General features: G+C 51.3%; 1 protein-coding gene across 7 annotated transcripts in view; it reads left to right on the top strand.

Moving 5' to 3' along the window:
- The window catches only part of TXNDC16 (thioredoxin domain containing 16), a 50,116-nt gene extending 34,230 nt beyond the window's left edge, over nt 1–15,886 (top strand). For 2 of the 7 annotated variants that reach the window (XM_048949144.1, XM_048949142.1), the window contains exons 17-20: nt 2,887–3,025; nt 3,571–3,731; nt 5,249–5,439; nt 6,847–15,886. In XM_048949144.1, the coding sequence (XP_048805101.1) occupies nt 2,887–3,025; nt 3,571–3,731; nt 5,249–5,439; nt 6,847–7,136 (781 nt within the window). In that variant the 3' untranslated portion in view covers nt 7,137–15,886. The remainder of the gene's footprint in view (nt 1–2,886; nt 3,026–3,570; nt 3,732–5,248; nt 5,440–6,846) is intronic. The other 5 variants (XR_007377794.1, XR_007377797.1, XR_007377795.1 and 2 more) reach the window with 5 other exon arrangements.
- Nucleotides 15,887–16,859: the final 973 nt, after the last annotated feature.

The following is a 16,859-nucleotide window of genomic DNA, read 5'->3' as shown; positions in this document are numbered from 1 at the left end:
AAGGAGTTCTTGGCTACCAGTGGAATAGGAATTGTGTCTGGGTGCTGGAAACTGCAGCCCTCAGTTTAAGCCAAATTGTAGCTAATGGGACTTTAGAGTCCATGGGTCTGTGCATTTAGCTTAAGGCTCGTGCTCGCTCCTCCAACAGGAAAAGTGCTTTGAATCAGGCTGTGAGGGAAGTTTCAGTGCTTATAAATGCAGGGAGATCCAGAAGGGGTCTTTGCCTTCTCCCAGCATCTCGTTCCCATCAGGAATCAGCCACCAGTGCAGCATTAAAAATCCCCAAGCGTCCCTTTTTGCTGGCGTGGGTTTTAACAGCCATTAACATAGCAGTGAATTCTTTTTGCTAGTTTCTTAGGAACGTGCCACATCCCTGCTGTGTTTGATGACACGAACAGAAGTCTGTGTCCTGTCAGCAGTGACGCATCCAAGAATACATCTCCATCCTCCTGCTCCAGCCATAGTCTGGAGAGTGCTCCTATTTGCTTGGGATAGTTAATGCAGTTTGTATTGGTATTCATTCTGCCAAGTTTGGATTCTGGCTGTGGAAGGTGTTTTTAGCTGTTATTTGTGGGTGAAGCTACTGTAGATGGTCATCTTCTCAAGTGTAAGTAGAAAGTAAACACTTACAGGAATTCCTTATGCAAGAGTCGGGCTCACTTCCCTTCTCGAGAGAAGAAAAGCTGTTTTTGTGCTAAGCTCACACTAAGGAAATGTTTGTGGCTCCTAAGTCACAGAAAACTGGGCCTTGCTCACATTCCCCCAGAAGAAAAGGTGTACAAAATGCCCCAAGGAATGTTCTAAACAAAACTGTTTGCTCAGCAAACACCTGGTCCGTTGGGAACAAATGCAACAAAGCACCAATGAAGAAATACTTTGAATGAAGTCATTTATTTCTCACATATTTAGATGTCGCAGATTCCTGCCAAGCATTTGTTTGCAGATGTTTTTGATTTAAATGCAAGTCTCGTATTACCCATGTAATGCCAGCTACATAAATAGAAAGCTGTCACAAGCAGCAGTGCAACCACTTGAAAGGTGTTGGTCATGTTACTGGGAAAAGCAGAGGTGACTTCAGGGTAGACTCCAGTTTTTAGGTGGGGAATTTGTTGGTTTTCTGGCAGTGTTGGGAGCTTCCTTATCAAAGGCTGCTGAATGAGTTCATCTTTTTAGACACAGAGAACAAGAGCTCTGACCTCCTTGGAGACGTGGCTCTGCCAGAGTGTCTCTTTAAGACTTGGGGAGTTTGAAAAAGGAGCAGAATTTAAAATATTTGTAAGGTTTTACTGTTCTCAATCAAAGGCAAATGCAAGTTAACTTGAAAAAACAACCGACAGGGAAGTTACAGATCTTCTCAGCAGCTCAGAGGATTCCCAGCTGTGATCAGAGGTGTGAAATAACGTGCTGGACTCAAGGAGCTTGTGAATCCAGGCAGGAAGGGCACAGCACAGCTCAGGGCTGGACTGACAGGTATTTCTAGGGGAAAGAAATATATGTGAGGTACAGCCCTGGCCTTTGGGGTGTGAGCTGCAAGAGTTCCTGGAGCGTCTGGCTTTCCATTGGTGTCACAGTGTGATGGGAGTTAAGAAATTGCTGTGCTTCTGTGATCTGGAGAAAACTGGGAAGGTTCTGGTAGGAAAAACAAAACAAAACAAAAACCCAACACCTGAGTGTGTGGAAATGAACAGAAAACCAAAGCAGAAAGGACTAAAAAAAGCAGAAAAATGAAAGTGAAAAAGCTCTGATGAGCACAAGAACAGCAAAGGATTGATAAGGTTTGAAAGCCTCAGGAAGGTCATTACTGCCACTCTTTGTCAAGATACCAGTGCAGATCTTGGCTTTCCCTTAGCAGATGTGCAGTGGGTGTGTTTTCTTCCCAGCAGAGAAACGGGGTGAGGGGTGAAATGAAAGGCCTGCATTTGAACCGAAGGGCGCAGAAATGTCTCATCTGGTGTCATCTTCACCTGCTTTGTCTTTGTGGCCTGAAACACCAAACACTGAGGTTTTAAAGCACATTTGAGCACGTCTCCCCCCACGTTGCATCTTCTTCATACAGAAAAAAGGAGATTAGGCACACCAGATTACCCTAGAAAAGGAAATCAGAGGCCTCCTCAGCCCAGAATGCCCTCAGTTTCTCTCACACAGGCTGACTTCCCCAGCAATAGTGGTGTCACAGCCTTTGAAGAAATACCAGCAGCCTTTGACAAATAAACTACTGACACCCCCAAGAAACAGCTGGGGCTGTTCACTTCCTCTGTTTCACCCTTCCTCTGGGCGGTGGCATCTGGAGTCTTTAGGATGAACTTCTTCAAACTTCCAGCACATTGCTCACCCATCTTGGTGTGGTGCCCTTTCATTGCTCAGACTTCTCCTATTTTTGCTATTTCCACCTGCTCAGCTTTTCTTTTAATGCCCTTGAACTCTTTTACCCAAAGAATGTTGAGGAGCAACAGAGGGGCTGGTTTCTCTGATAAAAGTGAGTCACAGGGTATGTCTGCTGCTGTAACGTTGGCTGAACTTCAGCAGAACTGCACAAAACTGCCAACAATCAAAGCCCATGGAGCTCAATTGATAGAATCATACAATCATAGAATCACAGCATGGCCTGGGTTGCACAGGAGCACAGTGCTCATCCAGCTCCAACCCCCTGCTGTGTGCAGGTCGCCAACCAGCAGCCCAGGCTGCCCAGAGCCACATCCAGCCTGGCCTTGAATGCCTGCAGGGATGGGGCATCCACAGCCTCCTTGGGCAACCTGTGCCAGTGCCTCACCACCCTCTGGCTGAAAAACTTCCTCCTCATATCCAACCTAAACCTCCCCTGCCTTAATTGAATGCTTAGTTTGTGTATGTTTGGTACCTGCTGTGAGTTGGCTGGGTTTTTTTCAGGTCCCATAAATATGCAGTGTCTCCTCCTGCCCTCCTCCTTGCCAGGAGCAGCAGTCAGAGCGTGGAAGGCATCGCTTTGTCCAAGCAGAGTGCACAGGACATCGTGGAGATGATCAGATATGAGCTGCTGGACCTTTTTGTAAGTAAAAAAGTGTCCTTTTTCCACTGAAGTCATTTTCAGAAGCGCTGATTACAGCACTGAGCTTGCAAAATAAATACATTTGCTCATTATTTGCTCCCATTGTTTTTATCCTTTATGACTGGGAGCCAACAGTCTGGCCAGAAATGTGTTGTTTGTAGCGTTGTCCCTTGGGAGGAGGCCCTGGGAGTCAGTTGGCTGGCTGGTGCTTTTAGTCCTGGATCTACTGTTGTAGGCATCTTCCAAGGCCTGCTCCCTGCACATAAGCTGGATGAAACCTGCTTTGCCTTTCTGCTCACACCCATTCATCTCAAAGCACACAGCTTCTCATTCAGACCTGCCTTGTGATAGGCATGGATGGGTGTAGGCATTTCCAAAGTGCACTGAAGTCCCCAAATCCACATTGGACTTTGAGATTCTTGCATTCAACGCAAACCCCACAGCTTTGCTCAGCCCCTGACCCACTCATGTAAGAACAGAAAGTCTAATTTTGTCTTGCTCCCTCATCCCCTTACACACCAACTTCCTGTTTTGGTGTCTTGCAGCCAGAAATCACCGTGCAAAATCTGCCCCACTACTTGCAACTCGGAAAGCCTTTCCTCATCTTGTTTAGTGACGGTGACATTGGTCAAACAGAAAGCAAGGAAATGCTGACACTGGCAAAAGGGAGATCTCAGCAAGCATTTGTGTCGTGCTGGTTGAACTTGTGAGTATGCTAAAACCTCTTTGTTTCTTTCCCTTACCTTGCTCTTAGCAGTGCAGGGCAAGGAAAAAACAGAGTCTGCAATTACTCAGAACGCTATCGATGTGGCAATGTGATCATTGGGTCTGAAATCATCATGGGTTGGGAGGCCAAATCATTTAGCAGTGATTCAGTATGTATTCTGGGCAGCTGCAAAATTGCACAAAAAAGTAAAATTAGTAAAAACCTTAATTGATTGCAGAAGTAATTGCCAGTAGAGTAAAATTTCTCGAGGATGCTGCGTGGTAGCTTCACTCTGGACCTGAATTTATTATTTTTTTACATGTGGAAGAAAAGAAGTACATTTGCCCTCCTAGAGAGTCTTAATATAATTATTCCATCAGCAATTAGTGTGAAACACAATGGGCCAATTAGTGATTGCTGACTGTGGGGAAAAATGAAAGTTTCTGGAAGAAGCTCTGTAAGACAAACCTGAAAAATAATGGAGAAACAAAATGAATCCTGGCACTAAAAATAATTTAAAAAAATGATAGGAAAGGGGACTTTTTGAAATCCTCCCCTCCTGTGAAAGTTTTCAGTTTTTAACCTCTGATTGTTTTGCTCAAGCCCAGAGACACCTCACTGTCTTAATCATAGCGTGCTTTGAAGTCTGGGAAGTGCCTAGCAGCGTGGGCTGGAGTTTAGCTAACTTTGTTTGCCAGTAATGCGCAAGAAATGAGAGTCCCTGGAACTTCCCCACCTACACATCTGCCTCTGTTCTCTTTTACTGAGAAAGAATAAGCTGTCCTTTACCGGGGCAGAAAATGGTCACTGGCTTTAAAAGAGCAACATAATCCTAGAAAGAGGACCTCATTCCCATGGTGAAAGCCAACTCAGACCCTGTGCATCACTGAGCCTGAAAATAGGGCCTGAAGGACTCATCATCTCTGTGTCCTTGCTGACCCTCCATCTTAGTTGGATCTCCTCTTTTGGCTCTCCCTGTGTCTCTTGGAGGAGTTGCCATTCCAACTCCTTGTCTCTGCCCACTGACTGCAGGAAACCACTCCACAGATGCCAAGGGACTGGATTGCACGAGCACAGCCCTCTGCACCAGCTCATAGCACTTCTACCTGCTGGTGGCTGCTGCAGCTGCAGGGTGGTGACAGGAGCTGGTAGTTCCCACAGCAGATGTCCAGCACTACGAGAGTTAACTGCAGTGTGTCATTCCCATCTGACTTGCTCTTAAAAACTTGTGGTGGAGAAGATTTCACACCTTTGTGCAGAATCTGTCCCAGCAGAATTTGTCCCTGCTCCTCCTGCTAGAGGATATCTTAACTCGTCTGTTCTGCTGTCCACTCCCTGTCCATTAGACAATAAGGGCTTAAGTCCTTGAGCTGTGAACTTCTACAGCTGTCCCATAGGTAAAACAATGCATACATGTTTTGCTGAAAGTAGCCTGAGAGCTTTAATGCTTTCTTGACCCTGAGGACATATTCTGCTGCCAAACTATTGTTGAGCACGTTGTTGGATCTCCCCAACAGGAAGAACACTCCAGTGGGCCGTGGGGTCCTGAAGGCATACTTTGCCACCATACCTTCATTGCCTGCTCTTGTCTGGGTGAACCTTCATGCTGGAGGTCAAGTGTTTAAGTTCCCATCAGAGCAGTCAATCACTGAAATGAACATCTTATCTTGGCTGGAGAAACTGAAGGCAGGACTGGAGATTCCCAGCAGTAAGTGGATGAGCGTTTGAAATGTTCCTAAGCATGCACTGTTAGCTTTGGTGTGTTTATGAGAAGATGCTACGTGCAATAAATTGTCTGTCCTGGAATTTAATTATGGAAAAACTAGCTATTCTAGTTTGAGTTGGAGCAGTACAAATCGTCCAGCCAGAACAGAATACCCTTACTCACGAGTTTGCTGCAGGACTGTTTAACATTCAGAGCCAAGCATGAATAGTTCTGAATCGGCATCTCTTCCCTGCATAATCCCCAGACCTGGCTGTGCTTTCTGATTGCTGAGAATAGACCTGCTGAAACATTGCTTGCTAATAAGAAAATCTCCAGAGTCCTAGCGTTAGAAATAGCTTCTCTTTAGGCAACTTCCAGCATTTTTATAGACAGGAAAGTGTGAGGAAGCCGAAGCCTTGCTGTGGTCTTTGGAACATCAGCGGTTGGCATTTACTGTGAAGCCTTTCACTAAGTCCCTTCCTTCCTTGATCAGCTGCTGAAGCTTTGGAGGAAAGCAGTGTAAATGTGCCTTCCTCATATGGTAGGAGTAGCCATTGGGTGCCACAAACTCAGGAACAGCTGGCTGATGGCCTGCTTCAGGCTCCTGAATTGAAATGGGGGTTTGATCTTGTGGAATCTTAAGATAAGCCTTTCACAGCAATTGTTTTCAAACGCCAGCAGCAGCAGCCTGGCAAGGTAGGATATGGAGGTGTTCTCAGTAATCAAAGACATCACTTGTGGCCTGGCTGCTACAGCTCTGTGACCCAGCCCTTCTCCCACAGCTCTTCCCATCTCCAGTGCCAAAGGATGGATGTCATTTAGGTCTCCAGTTAAGGACCTTCCTTCATTCAGCTTTCCAGGTGCCAGAGGGGTGCTCTGATGATTGGGCAGCATGGCCAAGGGCTCTGCCAGCCATCACAGCCTCCTTGCTAAGCTTTTAGGTCTGTGTGATCAGCCTTAAAAGCACAAATTAAAGAGCATCCTCACTTAATGGTGCTGCTTCCTCTCTGTAGAGACAGCAGTCTCCCCTCATTCCTAATGGCATTTCAGTAATGCTAAGTCATTAGCACAGTTATTTGAGATCTGAGTGAAACATCCATTCACTGGTAGAGAGAGAGAGTGCTGCTGCTTGTAAAATTCACAGCTTGATGTCTGAAGACACAGGAACCAGCCTTTGAGGAGCTGAGCCCTCAGCCAGCTCCTGTAAATGTTAATGCATCTGTGGCTGGTTTGGTTTGGGTGGCATTATTAGTTGTGGAGAAGAAAGAGTGAACTTTAAAAAGAGATCTTTAATTTTGCATTCACTGGAAGGGCAGAAAAGCCATATTTGCTTTGAAATGGAAATGACTGTGAAGTGGGTTACATCACAGCCTCTTAACTTATTAACAAAAGACTGTCTTCACCTTGCAGGTACCCTGTCTGAGGAAGACTGGAAACCACCTCTTCCTGCTTACGATTTCCTCCAGATGATGGAGGCCGCAGGGCCCGAATTCACCCTCCATACCTCCTCTCACCAAGAGGACAGACAGGAGCAGCAGCAGCTGCAAGGCTCTGAAGAAAAAGCCACAATCAGAGAGGAACTGATTGAGCAAGTCGGGGTGAAAGCAGGGAAAGCCCAGGGCCCTGGGAGGGACCTGCGGGGCACAGCCCCAAGGTTGGCAGGCAGGGAAAAGCAGGCCAGGAGGCACAGTGAGCTGTGAGAGCAGGAGGCTGTGGGACAGTGCCCTCAGTGAGCCTTTGCAGCAGAGAGAGAAGTGAGTTCCACTGTAAATTGACAGGAATGGCCCTTAAGTTTCGGTCTAAATTCTGTGTTGCAGTTCTGTAGTTCTGTCTGTAGTTCTGTTGCAGGTAGTCCTGTGGTACCTGTGATTTCTGATAGCAGAAACACATCCATACGACACGTAGCTTGGCCCTCCTGCGTGCAGGCTGTGTTGCATTTCACAGTGAATTGTGAGAGCAGGTCTTCATGAAGGTTGCTGCTGAGTTCTGCCTGCCTGTTCGTTAGTGGAGAGCAGTGAGCTCACTTGGCGTACAGAGGGCTTGCCCACACAGACATTATGCCAGAAAAGTTGAAACACTGCAGCTTTTCTTCACAGTTTCTATATATCTGAGCAGGAAGAGAGCGAGTGATTCCGGGATAAAGAACATTTATCTTCCCTTCGTTTCAGCAGAGGCTCTACAGAGCTGTGTTGGCAAGCTGTGCTCTCCATAAACAGTTAAATCTGCACGGTAACTGTGCAGAGCTGGGAGGGCAAACATACCTCTGGCTGGAAGGCTGAAGTGTTTAAACTGACATGCGATTGTTTACACCTGAGTGGTGAACTGAATCCATGGGTGTTCTCATTCCCAGGGGTAATAGCATATCTGGCTAAAGCAGCTTTATTATGAAGAGCTCAGGTCATCACAACAGCTGCGAGTACCCAAAATAAGGATTTGCCAGCAAAGCCCAAAGGCGGGCAGATTGGAAGGTGGCTTTGCTCAATGCTGGCATTTTCTTGGTTGTGAGCCCAGGGGGTTATTTACAGCTTCTGCTAGTTTTCTTTGGTCTGGGTAACAGCAGTGAGGTTGGTGCCTTCTGAGCCAAGGATGGTGCAGGAAATGAGGTCTGCAGAAAGACCAGCGCAGAGATAAGGAGAAGTGGGAGGCAAGGCTGGCAGTATTGGGGACAGGTGGTGCCAATGTGGGACAGAGCTGTTTCACATCCTTCTGGTGATGAGTGAGAGATCTGGGGCGTGGGGAAGTGGCATTTCAGCCTCTGCTCCTTTCCTTGGGACGGTCTGATTCCGTGCTGCAAGACAGCATGGGACATGACCTGGACAGAGCAATGTTTTAGGAACAAAGCTTTGTCTAATTCCACTAATGGCCACAACAGTCTTCCCACTGCCTTTAGTAAACATCTGCTCTGTTCCACAGCCCTGCTGAGATGTGAGGGGAGGGTCAGGTCCTCCCCCTGTTTGTGGCTCTGAAGCTACTGGTGAGGGGAAAAAATGATGTTAAGGATCTGCTGAGAGCCCTGTGAAGTCTCTCTCGTCCTGCAAGCAGCCCACATAGATGGGAATATTTTGAAATGCCAAGGAATAGACCATTAGTTCTGTGCCCTCCATGCAGCCCATAATTGAAACAGACCATTTTTGGACTCTGACAGGCTCAGAGCCAGAACGTATGTATTTAAAGTAATAAATGTGCAGTACACAGTCTTCCATGCAGCTGCATTTTCCCAAGAAAAGGAGTAGGTCAGTGTGCAAGCAGAGCCTCTGTGAGTTCCCATCATTCCTCTGCAACTCAAATTTGTAACACTGTGCTCCATGACCTGTACACGGGTAATTTCCAGCACTAACCCAGCACTGGTGGCTGCTTTCCCTCTTACTGCATCACTCTTCAGGCAGACAAAGTGCAATGTTTGGGCTTTTCATTCATCTCTTAAATAAACTCTTATCTCAAGTTCAACTTGAGATCTGCATTTGGGTCCTGGAGCAGCATGTCTAGGATGGAAGCACGCTTCCAGGAAGGCTCCTTGGCTGCTGAGTGCAGTTGCAGGAGGATCACTGACTTAGCAGATTTTGTGCAATACCAGGAGCCTTCCCGGATCCCCGCTGCTTTTGGCTGCGTGTCATTTTTCTATCACAGGTCTTCGCTGCTCAGCATCCAAGTAGAAGCCTGTCACTAGGGGTCAGTGCCACATCTCAGTTCTGGCTGGAAGAATTGCTGCCTCTCGTGCTGCTTAATCGATCCTGGAGAGCTGCCATCAAAGCAATGGGGGTCCAGGAAACTGATACCCTGTGAGGGTGCTGATGGCTGAGGGCCTGTTTGCTGCTGGGGAGGGGGGGACAGTGGCTGCAGGAAGCCAAAGGGCTGGGGGGCTCACAGCTCTGGGGGTTTTAGCACCCATATCACCAGTGGGTTCCCCAACCCTGAGCCTCCCAGCAGGGAAGTGCCAGGAGCCCTGAGCCCAGCCAGCAGCTCTGTGCAGCCACGGCTGTAGGCACCACGGAGGAGACATGCTTGGCCACATCTCATGGCCATGGGCTGTGTTAGGTGGGGCTGCTGGCCCTGAGCACAGGTGTGGGTCAGGGTCCTGGGCTGCATCAGGTCTCATGGTTTGACTCTGGGTTTGACTCCTCAGCGCTTGGGCATGGAGGAAATCTTTACAGGCATGCGTGTACCGGGATATGGGCATATAGAAAGAAAATGTTCTGCATATTGAGAGCAGTTTGTTGTCTGCATCTTACAGCCTTCGCATTCGCTGGCAGCAGCAGTCCTGCATTGTGTTCGTTTTAGTAGCTGTGGCTCTGAGAAGACCAACATGGAAAGAAATAATAAATGCTAATGGCCTCGAGTGAAAAGAGCTGAGAAAGAAGAGCTCTGCATCCCAAGGCAGCTGAGAGGTGTCTGAGGTGTCTTTGATTGAACAGAAGATAAAATGAGGATACAAAACAAGGATTACATGGCTGTGTTTGAGTGCAAGACAGTTTAACTCAGTGCCCAGCACTGTACGGAGTGCTCCGGGAGCTGTGGTCTGACTGAGCAGGGAAGGAGAGCAGTGCTCACTGCAGGGACTAAGGGAGCATGTAGGATGAGCTTTTCACGTTTAAAGAGCTTTTAGAAGAACTGTTACAGAGTGTTTCTGGTCTGTGGCTCAGCTGGTGGGCAGCAGACTGATCCCCTTGGAAGCCAGCCCTGGGGGTTTGGTTGCATCACCATGGACATGAAAGCAGTCGTGTTCTTGCAGCTTTGTGACCCTCTGGGTGAACCACAGCTTTCCTCAGGTGGGATGGAAGGTGAACATTCCAAATCAGCTGTTATCAACCCATCCCTGCCTCGGTGCCCCAGACCACCAGTGGCCACAGACCCTGTTGTTGGCTATGCAGTGGGAATACAGCCATAGGATGGCTAAAGATGTGGCTGCAGCAGGAGGAAGCATGCAGGAGCAGATGTCATGGGAAGGACACGTGCCTGTGTGTGGGCAGCTGCCAGCGCTGCCAGGATGTGAACCAAGACAAGAGCTGGTGTCCTGGCTTGTGTCACTTGTGCTCATCAGTTCCTGGTGCCACAGGGATGGAACGTCTGGCGAGGCTGGGGGAAGGAGGAGGAGGATGGCAGCCTTCCTGGAGCTGTGGCTGGGGAAGAGCTACCAGCTGAGGCTCTTTGAACAGCCCCTGTGGTGAGGGGCGCAAGGCAGGTGGGCCTCGTTCAGGGACATCCAGTTTTAAAAGCATCGGGCTGCAATCCAGGGCCCTGGAGGGGATGGGAGAAGGGAAGGAGCTGGTGTGGTGTTGGCATGAGGTGGCAGAGGAGCTGCGCTGACGCACATCTGGGACAGGGAGGGTGCAGGATGGAGCTGGGATGTGAGATAACGAGTGGCCCTGGGGCGGGCCGGGTTTCCTTATTGCTGAGGATGTGTGCCTGATGCTTCCATTGATGAAAATACAGCTGTGCTCCCAGTCGTGGCCAGGGGACAGATGGGGACTGCGGTTCCCTACAGGGCAGCTGCCACACGTGGCTTCATGTGTGTCCTGCTCAGCCAGACAGGGGCTGGATCCCCTCTGCCTCCTTCCTTCTGGAGCTGAGAATCCCCACACACCTTTTCGCTCTATTTTCCCTTCCCAACAGAGAGATGCCACATCCCAGCATCTCCTCCTGGGGTTACATCCATCGCCCTAAGGTGTCTTGCTTCGTCCCCAGGCTGAGCGACGCAGGTGTCCGTACAGGAGACTTGCCCAGCCTGAGAGGCCAGAAGAAGGGGAGCTCAAGTTGGAAAAGCAGGAATCAGAATGGGCCAAGCAAGGCAGAAGTGGGGACGGAGCGCAGGTGGCGAGTCCTGCAGTGCCACGTGGCTGCTCTTTGTTCATTGTTCCCTCCTGGCTGAGCGGAGCCAGCGCGGGGACAGGAGACGATAAGGGAGGAGAGGGCACTGCTCTGGTTCCTGCTCCCCGACAGCTTGTTTCCTCACTCACCTGACCTCTCCTTAGGTAAACTCAGTGCTTTGCCTCTTGCAGTTTGCTTTGCTCTCAACACAACGCGGGGCTCTCAGAAAACAGCCCGGCTCTATTAATAGCCCGCAGGGTTGCCAAATCCCTTCTGTGTGTTGAAAGAAGGGCTGCAACACCATGATTCAACCCTCAGTGGTAAGAAAGGAGCTGTGCTGGAAGGGTCCTGGCCTGGAGGGTCATGTCCAATGTGGAGCAGAGGTGGGGACGGCCCTTTGCTCCATTGGCCATGGATTTCTTGGCTTGCTTGCAACACAAATAATTGTATCGCTAAACTCGGTCTTGTTCCTTGCTGCTGGCAGATGCCCAAACTGCAGAGCTGGACTTGATGGACTTGTGTTGCATCTGCACCTGGGATGGAGGCAAAGCAGGACCACCTCAAAGGGGGCAAAGCCGTGGAGGAGTCACTGCAGTTCCTTGCGCTCAGGTGGGGATGAAATCCACCATGTCTCTGTCCCAGCCTTCTGCTGTGACCTGTCCTGCCTGGAGGAGAGGGATGGCATCTCCTTGAAGCCCTGTTGAATTTCCTAACTTGGGGTCTTGTCTCCAGCAGCTGGGCTCATTGGGAGCTGCCTGTGCTGGCAAATGGGAGCTACAGAATGATGGATGACCCTTGAAATGCTCTGGGTAACCCTGTGTGCAGCCTGGGGGATGTGGTGATCCTATGGGCACCCTGGGGGATGTGGGGCCTGTGAAGAGAGGTGGGGTCCTGGGCACGGGGTACCCCAGGGGTACGGCTGGAGGATGCTCTGCTAGGATCTCATCCCGGTGTAGAGGTGAGCAGAGGAGGGAGCCCCAGCTGCGAGCGGGCCAGGCACTAACAGCAAGGCAAATATTTAGAAAGGCAGGTATTGCCCAAAAATAAATGCAAATGTTTTCAGGAGCAAAGCTGGAACGGTGACAGCGTCCATGGGCAGCGGAGTGAGCCACCCAGCCTGGGGGACAGAGCAGGGCCAGCTCCTGCACAGTGTGCAAGGTCTATCGGGCTTTTTTAGCTGAGCTTCTTGGAGACACCAAACCCCTGCAGCCCTGCCTGGCCGTGAGCAGCCAGGACAGCAGCTCTGCTCCTGTAGGGCAGCCAGATGTGCTCACGGCTGCCAGCTGTGCGGCACGCAGTGATTCAGCCCACTCCCATGGGCAGCTATTGCATATGCAGAGCCGGGCAGCCCTCCGGCCCCCGGGGCTGTGCTGAGTCACCCAGCCAGGTGCAGGCCTGCCAGCCCTCACGGGATGTGAGCACAGCTGGAGCCTGGGGGGAACGTGCACTCTGGTGACCCCACGTCCTGCCACCACATCCCCAGCGCACCCACTGCTGGCTGTGCTGCTTAAGGGATGTGAGGGGGAAGAGGCTGAGGGATGCAGCAGATCCCTGTGGCAGGCATCCTGCTCTGAGGGCCTGGCACGCAGCCGGATCTGTGTCACCAAGCAGGCACCAGGCACCGGTGCCATCTGGATCTGGTTCCTTGGCGGCGATGACGAGCACAGAGCGCTGCTCCAGTCTGCATGTTTCTGTGTTTCCCTCCTGCTAAAAACCCCTCTTTTTTTCCCCAAGCCACCGCTGGCTGCCCTGGGACGAATGCGGTTTCCAAAAGGTGTCAAAACCCAACCCATGGCCAAGCGTGGGCGCGAGCGCAGCTCACACCCAGAGTGCACATAACCCCGCTGGCTCTTAATGAAAAGTGCAACAAATAGAAGTTCACAGCCCTATTGAGCACAAATCCAGGGGGCTGGGGGCGGCAAGGACCCACAGGGACCTATTGCTGTTCCCGATGGCTCAGGACGGAGGCAGCAGCGAGGCGCTGCGGATGCAGCAGCCCTTGAGGAGCACCAGGAGTTGGTTTGAGGTCATCTTCCTGCACAGCTCAGATTTGCCCTGGGAGCTGTTTTTTGGGATGGTGCAATGGGGGGTGGAATCCAAAAGTGTGACGATGACATCAAAACCCAGGATCTATGGAAGAAAGCCACCTGAAACACTGCGGGTCCTTCTTTCCTCGCCATGCTATTTGCAGCTGGGTATGGGTCAGGAGCTGGGCTCTTTGGTGGCCATAGCACTGGCTGCTGTGTCACCTATCCCCACCGTTGTGGATCACAGGACACAGAGCCCTGGGGTCGTATCACTGGAATGATTTGTGCTGAAGACAACAGGACACATCTCCAGCCAGAACGAGGTCTGTGGCGTTTTGCTTTCTCTCTGCTGCCCGATTCCCAGGGAATGGGAAGGGCTTTGCAACACAGCCAGGCTCCTCATGGCAAAGCTTCAACTATTCTCCGGCCAGGCGATGCAGCAGTGCTGGAGGAGCAGGGCCAGCTGGCTCTTCCCAGCTATTTCCCCATGCTTGTGGGCTCAGCAGCCCAGCCCAGAGCACAGCCCACTGCTCCTGCTGCCCCCACATCTTCCACCTCCTGATGGCACCGGCAGAGCCTGGGTGGGATGCGGGATGTAGGGACACCCAGCTGGGAAAAGTGGACACCCCCACCCCGTCTCCTTTTAATGATAAGGAGCATTTCACCTGGTCCAAAAGTAAGGGTTTGAATTTCCTCCACTCTTGCTACAGGGCAGTGGTCACTTCAGATGAGTTTGGGGTGGGCAAGCAGGCTGCTGATGGCTGCTGAACATCTCCATCTCCATGCTGGGTATCTCCATCCCAACACTGAACATCTCCATCCCAACGCCGAGTATCTCCATCTCTCTCACTGCTGAACATCTCCATCGCAGTGCTGGACATCTCTATCCCAAAGCTGAATATTTCCATCTCCATTTTCTGAAAAACACCCTGCGAGAGTCTTAGACCCTCAGGAAGGATGAGGACCTCATACTGACATCCAACAAGAATGGAGACTCCCCAAAAGATGTTCCCCGTTAGAAACACATGCCCAGTGCCGAGCCCCGGGGTAAAGCCAAGGCTGTGATGCTCCCTGTTTTCCTTCCCGCTCCTGGCAAAGCTCTGCCCTCCATCAGCCAAACAATCCTGCCCTGTCCCCCTGTCCTCTGGCTCTAGCAAATCTGAGCAGGGGGACAACACAGTTCAACAGAGTGTAGAACAGCGCTCGGAGCACGGCAGTGCAGAGGCAGTGCCCAAAGCAAACACAGTCCTGCGAAAAAATCCTTCCCAGCTTAGTGCACCCTTCTAAAAACACAGAATGACTTCAGAGAAATGTGAGAAAACATGAGCTGCTCACCCTGAGAGGGAAAATAGCATGGGAGCCATAGGACGGAGCCTGCAGGCTGCAGCCACGTCCCCATTGCAGAGGATCCTGGGGCCGTCATGATGGCCAGGAAGGGCTGAGCTCTCTTAAAGAGCAGTTGGATGATGAATGTGGAGTTGGAAACCTCTTACAGAAGGGATGTGCCACAGCAGCTCACTTCAGCTCCCTGTCCAAGAGAGATTATTAATTATAAACATTGCAAATCTTCGTGATCCATATTCATAATTGCAGTGCATCCATCACACACTGGGAAATCATTGAGGGAAAGCATGGGCTGGAGGCACGGGGCAGTTGTAACCGTTGCTGTTGGGGAGCACGAGCAGGAAAGCGTCATGCACAGGAGGAAGAGCGGCCCCAGTGCCCCTCTTGTGCAATGGCTCAGCAGAGGGGAGAGGCACTGGGAGGATGCTCAGAGGGGGAAGTGGCCTCCTGAGCAGCCCTGGTTCTCCTGGGGCCGGTTGTCCCATCTCGGGCAGCACTGCCTGCAGGGAAACTGGCACAGCCATTCCCAGCAGCCAGACGTGCCAGGAAACATTTTGCCTCGTCTTCAGCATCTTCGTGCTCTTCAAATGGTGCTGGAGAGGTTCAGGTTGGATGCTGGGAAACATCGTTTACTGAAAGAGAGGTGATGCTCTGGCACAGCCGCGCGGGCAGCGCTGAAGGGGTCCAAGAACCATGGAGACGTGGCACTGGGGGAAATGGACAGCGGGCACGGTGGGAATAGGCTGGGGGTGGGCTTGGGAATCTCCAAAGTCTTTTCCAACCTTGTTGGTCCTGGGATTCCCTATCCACCCCGTGGACATGGCCCTGCAGTGGGAGCGGGGGCTGCGGAGGCGCAGCTGGGGACAGCCGTGATGGGCTGGCGCCAGGGACATGGGAACACTGGGCCAGGTGCAGGGAGCCCTGGATGTGGGCTCCCCAAGAGCCATCACGGCCTGAAAGGAGCTGCTCCCATTCCCAATTGGATGGAAAAGGTCTGTAGGGGAGGAAATAGCAGCTGCTCATGGCATTTGCTCTCTCGTGTGTACACCCACTCGGCACAGCAAACTCCACCAACCTCGGTGATCCATGGGGCCAAAGCTCTGGTAGCACGAATGTCTGTGGATAAACACAGGCAGAAGCAAACAGTTCTGGAATGGCTTCGTGTAAACACAGCCAGAGCTCTTTTCAACTCTGCTCCAGACTCTGTCCGCTTTGAAATCTCACATCTGTCCCGGCCAACATCGTCCCCTCCTGCCCTTCCCTCCCACCCATAGGGAGATTGAACCCCAGGCCCAGGGTGCCCTGCTGCTGGCGCTGGGGAGAATAAAAAATAATTTAAAAAATGAATAGTGGTGATTGTAAAAGGTCAGATCAGCAGATGGGAAGGTCTTGCTGGGAAAAACATGGCTGGAGAGGTTTGTGTGTGAAGGGGTTGTTTATGGAGGCTGGGGGAAGTGAGACAGCTGAGGATGGTCAGCATAAGTGCGGGGTGCCCGAGCCTTGTGGGACAGGGACAGCAATGGGGTGGGAGGAGAGTGGGGATGGGTGGGGACAGAGATGGGGACTTGGGTGAGGATGGGGTGAGAATGAGGATGGGTACGGGGACAAGGATAAGGACGGAGATGAGGTGGGGACAGAGATACAGGTGAGGATGGGGATCAGATGAGAATAGGGCTGGGGATGGGGATGAGAATGGGGAAGGGGACAAGGATAGGGATGGAGACTGGGATGGGAACAGGGATACAGATGGGGATGGGAATGAGGATGGGGATAGGATGAGAATAGGGATAGAAATGGGAATGGGGATGGAGAAAGGGATGAGGATAGGGATACAGTAGGGGATAAAATAGGTGTGGGGATGGGGATGGGGATGGAGATGGAGATGGAGATGGAGATGGGGATGGGGATGGGGATGGGGATGGGGATGGGGATGGGGATGGGGATGGGGATGGGGATGGGGATGGGGATGGGGATGGGGATGGGGATGGGGATGGGGATGGGGAAGGGACAGGGATGGTGCAGGGCTCAGCCAGGCTCCTCTCCAAACAGCATCCTTGGGCTCGCAGCGCTCTGTGCCTGCAGCAAGAGCCTCCCCATGCATACCAGTGGTATCTGCATCAGTGGCTGCATCAGGAAGAGCCTCAGCCTTTGTCCTTCCTCTGGGCTTTCCCAAATGGATGCAGGCTGCAGGAGGGCCATGACAGTGGGAAGAAGAGCAGTGCCTTGCTAATCTCCTTCATTCTTACT

This window comes from Lagopus muta, chromosome 6 (genome assembly GCF_023343835.1).
Source record: "Lagopus muta isolate bLagMut1 chromosome 6, bLagMut1 primary, whole genome shotgun sequence".
Taxonomy (NCBI): domain Eukaryota; kingdom Metazoa; phylum Chordata; class Aves; order Galliformes; family Phasianidae; genus Lagopus; species Lagopus muta.
This window is presented reverse-complemented; position numbering and strand designations above follow the sequence as displayed.